The 12,368-nt window shown below is 41.3% G+C and overlaps 1 protein-coding gene across 1 annotated transcript; it reads right to left on the reverse strand.

Annotated features, from left to right (window-relative positions):
* Positions 1-9,191: 9,191 nt before the first annotated feature.
* THBD (thrombomodulin) lies at positions 9,192-11,260 on the reverse strand. Its single transcript, XM_032219164.1, has one exon. The coding sequence runs from the start codon at positions 11,104-11,106 to the stop codon at positions 9,433-9,435; it is 1,674 nt and encodes a 557-aa protein (XP_032075055.1). The 5' UTR covers positions 11,107-11,260; the 3' UTR covers positions 9,192-9,432.
* Positions 11,261-12,368: the final 1,108 nt, after the last annotated feature.

Below are 12,368 nucleotides of genomic sequence, written 5' to 3' on the forward strand. Positions count from 1 at the left end.
CTCCGGTTAACCCTTATTATATTGTAACAGCTAAGGTGACGCGTCCATCAACGTGAGTGATGTTGAGTTGGCCATGCCCACCCAGTAACATGACCACCAAGCCCCACCTACCCAGATGGTCATTAGGGCAGAGGGTTATTAAATTATTTGAATCCCACCACTGGGTGAAACAGGTACGAATTGTCTCTTCCATTCTGCCACATTTATTGGTTACTTCCATGTTAGCTACAGTGCTGAGGTTACACCATTACAAGGGTTAAACATACTTCACAAGAACATAGTGATCTTTGAAAATAAACCTCTGTTGCTCAAAAAGATTAACCTGATGCAATAAGAATATTCTGTACATCAAAAATGGTCGTGTTAATTATCAGTTTTCTGAACAAGTTGGCAGATGAGTCAAAGTCTGAAATTATGGCATGGAAAACATGATGATCCAGCTCTAGATTTCAGTGATTAGGAATTATTTAGCTCTTGAACATCATGTTCAAAACAAAGGACAAGTCACGTGTTTTGGGCAGTTTATTTTACACTGAAAATGTAGCTATTGCAGATGCAGCCTAAGGAGATTATCTCATAGAATAAATAGTTCAGATCTCATGAGATCAAATTGTAACATATGCGTTACAATTGTTATAGGTGAACACTTATTAAAAGCTAGTAATACAAATAGGGATTGTTAATATATTGAAATCCAAGAGCAACCCAGATTCAGAAGAGGAAGGACCAATGAGAAACAGTAAATCCACACATCCCATCAATTAACCAGCTTTTTCTCCAGCCTGAGATGCCAGAAAGACTTGGATCTTAGATCCCATGCCAACAATCCATTGGTGGCGGGGTGGGGTGAAGGTGGTGGAGGGCAGAATTTTAAGCTACAATGAACCTGCACTCAGCTGAAAGTATATGCAGTACCAATGCAAAATTCATCTAATGGAAAGCTTCCTGTAATCTTTAACTCCATTTCTTTCACTAACCACATAATTTTGCTATTTAAAAAAAGTCTGGTGTTCCAAAATATTCTTGCAAATAGACATAAATGAAAAACGGTAAATGCCCAAAAGATTTATTATTTTATGGTTTGATGGAGATATGGATTCCACAGTTAACTCCATAAAGTTTTGCAGCACTACATCAAGGAATTGGAAGATAACGTAAGTGCTTGTATATACCTATACATTATATACACATATATATATTGTATGACCCAGAAATGCATTTCATATCATGTTGAATAAGGATCGATATAATAGATATAATGGATATTATTATATATAATTATATAAAGGATGGATAGAATGAGATATAATTACCAAAAAACCTACAGGAAAATTGGAAGGACCTCATGATTATATAGAGCAGGGCTGTCAAACTCCCAGCCCGTGGATGGGATGCGTCACATGCTGGCTACACCCACACCTGGTTTAGTGAAGGGGAAAAAACTCCCAATATGTCACGTGATGCCGCCGTGACGATATGAGTTTGACAACCCTGGTATACAGGGTGTGGTGGCCCAGTGATTAAGATGCTGGGCTTATTGACTGAAAGGTTGGCAATTTGAGACCCAGTGCCACATGATGGTGTGAATTCCATTCTTGCCCCCTCCTGCCCACCCAGCAGTTCGAAAGCATGCAAATGCAAGTAGATAAATAGGTATCCCTTTGGTGGAAAAGTAACAGCATCCTGTGTACCTCACAGTATAATCATTCTTTTGAACCTGGAAGGCTTCCTGCACCAATCTGGAAGCCAAAAATGGGCAAGGGGGGGGGGGCTGGTGCATGCGCAGGTGAGGGCAGGGCGGGGTCACCCATGCATGTGCATTGCACGCACGGGGAGGTTGTGTGCACCTTGCATTATGGGTGCGGGCGCTCAAGTGCGCTATAGCACATACGCACGTGTACTTTCGGCACGTGAAGACAAAAAGGTTAGCCATCACTGCTCTAGAGTCAGACACAACTGGTCAAGAGAAACCTTTTCTTTTATCTTTATCAAGATTGTATATATTATAGTGGCCAGAAATATACATGTACTTTTCTGCTTTTCCCCCCAGTAACTTTATCTAAATAGTATCTTCTACTTTAGCACTGATCTGTTTGCAAGTGTAATAGCCTCAATTTTTATCATATAAAATTTGCATCTATCACTAAAATTCTTGGGTAATTATTGATTTGCTTATAAGATTGGCATATATTGCTATCTCTGTAGACTGGATTTAAAACAGTACAAAACAGGGGAAACAATATATTATACAAGCTATGCATAGCACCAGCAACATTTATGAATATAACCAGAAATAAGGAGGTTTTCAACTCCCAAAGAGAACAAAACGATAGTTTTGCAGACTACCAGACCTAATAAAACTTCATTATTCCAATTAACTTTCTAATGAGGATGGAAAGGGTCATCCAGACATCTGACAGAATGCTATTCTACAGAAAGGGAGTATGATTGAGAAGAGTCAGTTTGTAGTCCTTGGATATGATATCCACTCAATGAAGAAATGTGGAGGGAGCCCACACTACTAGTTCCAGTTGAATGGGTAAATGCGATCCTGCAGACATCCAGGTCTTGAGCCAAATAAGATACTCTTTAAAGTTATCAATGAGCATCTTGAATTGCACCCAGCTGGCAAGTAATGCAGCTCTTGAAGCATTGGGCTGCTATGCGTGAATTGGGGAGCCCCCATGATTACTCAAACCACTGCATTCTAGACCAGTTATAATTTCCACGTGATCGTCAGGATATCTCCTTTTAGGAGATCCTTGCAGTAGTCCAATCAAGTGGTGACTTAGGTTTGAGTGACCCATTTCAGAGTGGGTCATACTCAAAGTATCAGATAGAACCATCAATCCAGAATGATTCCAAATTGCATCCCAGGAAACATAACTCTAACCAGAACCAAAAATGATATTTTTCTGGAATCAGATGGTTTCTAATTTAAAGCCACTCTGATTTGCTGGGATGAAGCTGAATCTTGTTGCTCACCATCCAAAACCTAATGGCCTCCAGATACCTGGACAGCATCTCGGTGGCATCACTTAGGAGTAATTAATTGGGACAGCATCAAGCTTTGTGTGATTCCACAATTGAGGCACCTGGGATTGACCTCTCCCCTCACCATTTATTCTCCTTTAAGAAGAAAAACCACTACAGAACAATACCCCCACCCTTTGCCCAATCAGTGGAGGTGGTTCATAGTCAATTGAAAGCCACTGAACCACTGAGATATCGATCAACTCCAGGAGTGTCACATTCTCTATCTCAGTCTTGTCATAGGATGCCCATAAGTGAAATATTATTATCTCCATATCATACACAGCCATGAAATGAATATAAGTCTAGGTAAACTATTTCCTTTCTACAGCTGGAGCAGCTCTATTACTTTCTCAACAAGTTTCCCAAGAAAGTGAAGGGTAGATATTAATGTATAATTATCCAGAATTTCTGAGCAATGCCTAGTTGAAAAAAGAGGGCACATTTTGTTATTTCAGGATGGGTGGCAACCTCTACTCTCACTAAGATGAATTTCCACCAGTTTGACCCAAGCCCTGATCTCCTCCTTGGAGGCTGTTATGATTTTTTTTTTAACCATTCACCTTCTCTGCCCTCCCTAAATTGCTTTTAATCACTTGGTGGTTTCCTTTTCACAGCCAAAAATTGCTAGAGTTGCAAAGAAAAACAATCCTTTTTAACGACGACAGCCAAAAAGAAAAAGGTACATAGATTGAATGGCTAAACATAGAAATGACTAAACAGGAAACTGCATTTGAAAAAAAAATTAGAGCTTGTATAAGCATTATGAATTTTAATTTTGCAAGCAACATAACTCAGGTCATTGTCATGGCTACGTTAGATGAAGATACTGGTTTGGGACTTAGAGTTATTTGTTTATGTTCTGTAAAATGCTTTTTTTGTCATTTTTAGTAATTTTAATTTTATTTTGCTACTCTTTCATTAACAATATTATTCAAAGGACAAAGGACCAGGAAGATCAAGAATGATTTAAATTGTTTAAAGTTAGCTTAGCAAGAAGAAGCTAAGATCAATGTAGAGATGTTATTAATTTCTTTATTTCTTTTTTCTCAATAGATTTTAGACTGTGTTTGTTAAAAATCTATACCGTGTACGGGTTCTGGGAAGTCGGGGGTGGGGTGGGGGAAGGAGGAGGGGCTAGACAAGATGTGTTAGGCTAGACAAGATGTGTTAGATCTCAATGTAATGTGACTTCACACGTATACTGTTTTTCTCTAATTTTTCTTTAAAAATAGGATAAGCCAAATACATTAACATATAGTGGAAATACACTGAGGGGAGGAGGAGGAGGAAAGAAGAAAGATGGGTAGAGAGGGATGGGAGAGGGGGTGGGGGGGAAGGCGAAAGGGAAGGGGGGGAGCGGATCTGGAGAGAGGAGTGGTAGAGGGCGAGGGGAAGTAGGGTAGAGGGGGATGATGGAGGGAAGATAGAAAGTTGGAGGGTGGTGGAAGAAAGAGGTGTATGGAGGATGGAAGAGGTATATTGGGCTTTTATTTTCTGGGGCATTGTTGACAAGAGGAATTGATGCAATTATTGTTTAATACTGTATGGTGTATACATGTGAGTGTATGAAAATGAAAATAAAATATACTATATTAACAAAAAAAAACAATATTATTCAAGGGTACTGATTATTAAATATTAAGTGGAAAAAATACTGTAAATTTAACAAACAAAATGAAGATTGCGCCCTTCCCCCACCCCCATTTTTTATATGACTAAAGTCAAACCTAGTTCAACACTCTGCCTAATCCAATCAGATCCAAACGGATCCTCTCTGCATCCAAATCTTCTCACCAGTTACAATCCAGCCCAACAGCAGTCTTAACAAGGGAAGAGCAACCTAGAGAAACCCCAACTTTTCATTCCCCATCAGTTGATGATCTCGACATTCCATCTCCTTCACAATGGACTTCCCCAACTCTGCTTTCCTCCTGGAAGGCCCATTTTACCTAACAATAGAAATAACCTATGCGCAACACTGGAAGAAGGAAGATTTGCCTTCAATCCAAGAATGGACACTGAAAGTCACAAATTTAGCTGAGACGGCGAAAATATCTGCATATCTTAAAGACCATTCAAATGAGAGATACAAACGAGACTGGAAAAAAATGGATCGATTATATACAAAATAAATATGGAACTAAGAAATTCCAGATAGCCTATGTTTAAGACTAGGAATGATTTGAACTGTTTAAAGTTAATTTAGCAAGGAGGAGCTAAGTCCAATGTAAAGAAGTTATTAATTTCTTACTTCTATTTCTTATCAATATATCTTAGACTGTGGTTGTTAAATATCTATACCGTGTACAGGTTCTGGGAAGTCGGGGGGGGTTGGTTGTGGGGGCTCGGGGGCTCAGGTGGGGGGGATTATTTTAGGTTTGATTTCAAAGTAGTATGATTGCACATGTATATTGTTTTTTCTTACAACATGATATTCTCTATGTAGTAATATACATGTGATTGTATGTTATGGAAATGAAAATAAAATTGTCAGCCTCTGCTTTGCTGCTGCTTAGGCTGCCATTGAAATGGGGAGGGGGGCATGGTATTTGGAAGGGGATTACTAATTGTGCTGGAGGAAGATTCTGGAGTTTCTGCTGCCTGTCTTACTGCGCATGCGGAGGAGGTTCCTGCCAAGGCCAACGGCACTGACATTCCATCTTGGTGATGCCAAGTTATCTCGCACCTGACACTTGGAAGAATTATGATTGGACTGTGACTGGGATGCCAAGGGGTGGGGAATGGGTTATTCTATATATCATTTGCTTTCGCGCCTAAATAATCAGTCTTCGCTTTGCTATGCTTCTGATCATTTATAATTAGTAAAAGTACACTTGATTTCTATCAATGGAGTCTTGTGGGTTTCCTTTTCTAATTATTTAATGGAGGAGTGCTGACAAAAATATTCTTAAGGGACAAAATTAAAAAAGAAAAAAGAAATAACCCCAGGTACACTGGAAGGACTTGTTTAGCTCCCCCAACATGGCCCCCCAAAAATCAGATCCCTTGGATCTCCTACTGTGAGGCCAACTGAATGCCTGTGGCCGTTGCTTTCCAACCATAGCACTTGCTTAATGACCACTACAAAAAGGTCATAAAATAGGTCAGTTTTACCACAATCATGACTTATGACCAAAATGGGCAGGCTCCATTACAGTTGCAAGTTGAGCATTATTTGTATAAAAGACATACTATGTTGCATACTACACCACCATATTTGTATTTTATTATTGAAACAAGCCCAGGGCTTCAGTGTTGGGTTATTTACTTGAGAGTAAGACTTACTAAATTTGGAATAATGGATTCAGAATATTGAAATGGGCAATATTTCTTTTTTTAAAGACTCTGTATACTTATTTCCTGTATATTCTTCCCTCTTACTATACATTGTGATTTTCTATTTTGTCTTCATTTTTAATTTGTTTCAGATTTGTGTTCATTTCAGGACCAACTAAAAACAGGTCCCTCCTTCCCAGCCAGCATGTTCTGAAATCAGCACCAGATTTGCAAGTCTTAATATGAAACTTGTACAGCCTGCTTTTCTGCTCTGCTCCCCAAAAGGGAAAGGAGCAAGAAATGAATGTAATCATTAATTCTCTCTGATCCATCTCACTCAGAATTATTGGGACACAGAAAGCTTACATAGCAGTAAACACAAATGATTTGAGAATAATTTGTACATAAGGAAACAGAGGTTAATTCCCAGAGTTTGTAATTCATTAGTGGGTGGCCTCTATTAACAGATCCATTTAATATTTATTACTATCAACTTCTAAGAGATGTGCCTTTTTAATTAGATAGATTTACAGTTTAAGAAACCAAGGATCACGTATTCACTTAGAAAAGTTTGAAAAACAAAAGTAGATTAAATAGAATTCCATAAGCACGCATAATACTATAATACACTCTCATAATTATATTGATCTTTCAGGATTATCAGCTATATATAAAGTAGCTGAAAGAGATGTGCAGGGTGGCATTTAAGCTAAGGAACATGCAAAGGTTTGCAATGTTAGTGAAGTAGTTATGCAGAATAGTTAAACTAGTGGCGTATCTTATAATTTATGTTATAAGGTAACAATCACCATTTTAGTTTTGCGACTCTATTATTAATTCTATAATTATCTTGTCTATTGGGATTACTGCACCTAAGTTCTAAATTTATATTTCTTTATAGCTTTGACTTTGCTATGTAATAACTATAGCCATTTAAATGCTAATGTCCATAGTTTCGTCATTGTTATTTTTAATTATAAAACCCATACCTGCTATACTACATCAGCTGTTACATTGATGTTATGCATTATTTATAAAATAAATATTTCACACTTTATTGATGGTCACAATGTCACTGTAATATTTTCTTTCCTGATAGTATACATACACTTCTTGAAATAACAAAAAACTTAATAAGTATGCTCATTTCACAAATGTCTAGCCAAAAAGGATCTTTATTACTGAACTAATTAAAATTAATCCAGCAGTTAATTTTAGTTCTTTAGTTCTTTGTTGATCATTCTGTTCCCTTGTGCAACTTTGTAAATGTTTATTTAATTTTAACAGAAACAGGTACATAGTACATGTGTGAATTGTGTTTTTTTTTCAAATAAGTGTAATATTACTTGAATGAAGGACAAGCATGAAGCTAATATAGCTTTATTTAATCCTTGCAACTTTATCCTTGAGGTTCAAGAAATCTACCATATCAAATCTGGAAATCCAGGCAAAATAAGGAGATGCTTGAAACACAACATGTATGTAGTATGTGAAAGAGACCATGCTGCAAATTTTATAGAGATGGACTTTTTATGTACATAAGATGGAAAAATAACTTTATGGCATATTTTCTATATAAATATAGACATAAAACATTCATTTATAAACTATCTCATTCGCTTCCATTTATTAAAAGAGCCACATTTTAAAGTGTAAAAAAATACCACATTGGAACTGTGTTATCAAATTAACAGCAAGATTGATAATTTTCCTTACTAATGATTCATAGCCCCTTACATTTTCATCCAGTTGTTTCTCTGCTGGTAACACAGTAATAATAATAAACTTCTTATTGCTTCACTAACAGTTGGGTGACATTAGAAGTTATAAAAATCCTTCACGAAGACATGGCTATAGTATTCAACAAATGCCTGTAACGTTTTTTGCAAACTCCCAATAAGATATTACAATGGTGAAATCACAACTCTGAAAGAATCCAGGTATGATAAAATTCACCAGGTATTAATTAGTTCACATTTAGCCTTTGGTTACACTTGGTACCTGAAATCAATGCAAAAGGCTTACATTTAGCTGGATTTTGGTTCAGGCATGATTAGATACAATTCGCTTTACAATGTTTAAAGTCCTTTTATCATGCTTATCATCTCAAATAAAAATGAAAGAGTTTCTCAAATGAAGGCATTAAAATGTCATTCTCCAACTCTTTCCAATACAGTACTGAAAATCTGAAAGGCATGATACAGTTTCCATTAAAACTGGTGAACATTTTATATTATAAAGAAAACATGAAAGAAATGAATTTAATCCAGTTAAATAAAAATGTCCAAAGTGCAAACTGGTATATCACATGTTTTTCACTTAGAGAAACCCACTGTGAAACAAACAGAACAATCTGAAATTAAGATGAAGACAAAGGAAAGTCGCGTAAAGAAAAAAGGAACAACATCACAATAAAGTAGCTTATAACAGCAAGCACACAAAACTACTTTGACAACACAGAAAGTTTGTATTACAAACTGAATAATAAAGAAGGTAAAAGCCAAAATCTGTAATAAAAAGCGGGGGGGGGGGGAGGAGAATGGGGCTGCATAGTAGTGTAATGCAAATTAAATGCATAATTTGGCTGATAGCTAACTCCTTCAACATTTACAGAGGCTATGTCAAGACTTACATAGAATTGTTGTCCAGTAGTGTTAACAAGGTGAAAGCTGGGAATTAGAAATATATGTTTAACAGTGAAAGCTTCCAGACAAAATACTTGTAGAAGAGTTTAATATCCCTCCCATTTCATTTGACCTTGATCTTCAACACAAGCAGCATCATATCTGTACAACAAAGAATAGGCCAATCATGTTGCATTTGGAGAAAAGAAAGGTAGAACTGAAGCCCTACAGAAATGCAACCCCCCCCCCCCCCCGACTCCATTTCTCTGCACAAGTGGGATTCACATTATAAGTCAGTGTCAAGTACTAACATTGCTCTCAAGGCATGACAATTAACTCTCAGGAAATGAAAGGAAAATATTGCTTCAGAGTTCATGAAGGCAGTTATGGATTAAACAGCCTCTGTACGGGACTCCCCTCCACACACAAATTCATAAACATTTCCTGGCAGTTTTTAAAATTATTGTCTCTTTTCTCCTCCCAAAATGAACATTTCCTACATTTTCTGTCTGGAAGAGTCACACGTCGGACTAACTTGCTGAAGAGCCACACCACTTTCAGACTGCTGGGATTTGCAGTCTGATATGCTTTGCGCAGCATAGCGTTTCTTCACCAGGTAGCAGATAATAACTACCAACATCACAACCGTAAAGGTTACGCTAACAATGATCGCAACCAATGTCCCTCGGCTGCTCCCATCCTTTGGTGGGGCAAAGGAAGGAGGAACAGGTGATTTGGGAGGAGTTTCAGTTTCACCTGAAAACTCATCTGGTTCTGATGGTAGCTCACAGAAGCTGCCCTCTTCTTTAATAAGTCCATTGAGACAGATGCAGTTGTAACCGCCAGGAATATTTATGCACTTCAAGGAACCACAGAATCCAGACTCACACTCATCGATGTCTGTGCATACTTTCCTACCATCCATTTTCTCGTCAAGGATAAAGTTTTCTGGACAATAGCATTCGTTTAGATTGTGAGGTTCACACTCTGGAGCACATTCAGACTGGTTACAGACTTGGAGACACTTGTCAGGTTTTCTGGGGTCTGGAATATATCCCTCGAAACATGTGCATTTATACTCTCCATCAACAAGGTTGCAGTCGTGTTCACACCTTAAATCAAAGCACCCCCATTTTTCTGGGAGGCATTTGCCCTTCACCAGATCGTAGCCTTTCCAGCAGCGGCACTCAAATGCGCCCCGAGTGTTAATGCACTCCTGTTCACAAAGCCCTGGGGTGGCTTGACAGTCATCGATGTCCAGGCAGCTCTTGCCGTCGGAATCCAGCTTATAACCCTCATAGCACATGCAGACGGCGGAGTCATCCTGAGGCACACAATGCTGCTGGCATCCTAAACTGGCACAGGGGGACCAGCAGCTCCGTTGGTCCTCCAACAACGTCTTGCCTTCCAGGCAGGCGCAGAAGGGTCCCCCTTGCTCGTCCAAAAAACACTGATCGTCGCAGCCCCCGTTTTGCAACTGGCAAGCCCAGGCGCCGGGCGCGGTTGAGCCCCAGTCCAAAGACCCGTTGCTGCCCTGAGGGTGGCACTCCAGAACGGTGCCCAAACTGTGCACCTCCGCCCTAGTGCCCGGCGGAGAGGCCACCAGATCACTTTCTCGGGCGCCGAAGGGCGTGAAGTAAGTGATGGCGAAGGTAGCCGGCAGGGGCCCGCAGGTCCCGTTGGTGTAGTTGTACTCGCACAGGATGGCTTCGGCGGAGGCGTTGCAGGCGCGCTCCTGCCACTTCAGTTCCCGAGTCACCGCCACGCAGGTGGGGCCGCAGGTGGGCCCTTTTGCGCCGGACCCGTCGCTCTCCCAAGCTTGGAAGTCCGTCCTCTCGTCGCCCGTCACCCACTGAAATCCCCGCAGGCGTTTCGCCGGCTCCACGCAGCGGTTTCCGGGCAGGCGCAAGCCGAGCCAGGCGCTGCCGGGCCGGTCGCGCAGCACCAGCAGCGCTATGGCTTCCGCCGCCACCGTGGAGCGGACCGTCATGAGGTGCCCGCCGCCTTCCTCGCACACGCCGCCCGCCTCCGCGAAACTCTTGGAAACGCCGAATAAACCGAAGCAGGCGGAGCCCAGGCACTGCGCGCCTAAGGGGATCGGCGCCGGAGACGGTGCGGGAGACGCCAGCCCCGCTCTCAGGCTGCCCATCGCCACTAGGAGGAACCACATGTTAGCGGTGCGATGACGGCGAGCGCTCTTCGAGTCAAACCGGGGTGCCCCGCCGTGGCTTCCCGTTCAGGCGGTCGCGGCATTTATAGCGCCTTCCATGCGAGGGGAAGCGAGGGGAGGAGGGGAGAAAACCGGGAGAAAGAAGGGAAGCGCCGCCCGCCCAGGAGGAGATCTCCCACTGGAGCAGAGTCAGAGTCTCACACACTCACACCCAGCTGGATGCAGCAGCGCTGAGAAGGGAAGCCAGCCGGCCCCGCCCTCGTTTCCTCGATTATTGGCGCAGGAAATTGAGGCTTCCACCCGATCCTTCACAGTCCGGAGAAGCGGCTGCTGCTGTGAGCCGCCAAATGGCTCACAAAGTTAGCTAGCTTTCTTTTTGCTCTTTAGTGGGGGGCTCTCCGCTTCTAAAGCAGCATCGGACCACTAACTGTGAGTAACTGCATGGAACCCATGGGATCTCTGTCCGAACCTGGCACTAAGTTGCAACCACTGGTGCAAACTAAGTTGCAAATGTCCTGGTGGTTGCGGAAGAACTTCCCTGGCCTCAGGCGTTTGCTCATTTCTGGCATGTTCTCCGTGGTTGCTGCTGCTTCCAAAAGAAAGGAGCGTTTTTTGAGAGGTTTTTTTTTTATTTTAGATGTGGAGCGCTGAAGATGTCCAATAAACTTTAGCAATAGCAATAGCAGTAGACTTATATACCGCTTCATAGGCCTTTCAGGCCTCTCTAAGCGGTTTACAGAGAGTCAGCATATTGCCCCCAACAATCTGGGTCCTCATTTTACCCACCTCGGAAGGATGGAAGGCTGAGTCAACCCTGAGCCGGTGAGATTTGAACCGCTGACCTGCTGATCTAGCAGTAGCCTGCAGTGCTGCATTTAACCACTGCGCCACCTTGGCTTTAGTGCTCAAAAGTGGAAAAACTAATAGCTGAAAGATGCATGCCCATAAAGCATTGTTAGGTGCCTTAGTGCTTAGTCCAGTGTTTCTCAACCTTGGCAACTTGAAGATGTCCGGACTTCAACTCCCAGAATTCCCCAGCTGGCTGGGGAATTCTGGGAGTTGAAGTCCGGACATCTTCAAGTTGCCAAGGTTGAGAAACACTGCCTTAGTCTTAACGGTATTATAAATCCTGGAAAATCTTATGGCAACAAAGGAACAAGCAAACTCGGTTTATTCTGCATTCAAACCAGTGGTGGGATTCAAATAATTTAACAACCGGTCCTCTGCCCTAATGGCTAGCTGGGTAAGCGTGGCTTGGTGGT

The sequence above is a fragment of the Thamnophis elegans genome, chromosome 6, assembly GCF_009769535.1.
Source record: "Thamnophis elegans isolate rThaEle1 chromosome 6, rThaEle1.pri, whole genome shotgun sequence".
Classification (NCBI taxonomy): domain Eukaryota; kingdom Metazoa; phylum Chordata; class Lepidosauria; order Squamata; family Colubridae; genus Thamnophis; species Thamnophis elegans.

Coding starts and splice junctions, on each gene's coding strand:
- THBD (XM_032219164.1), bottom strand. CDS start 11,106: ATGTGGTTCCTCCTAGTGGCGATGGGCAGCCTGAGAGCGGGGCTGGCG.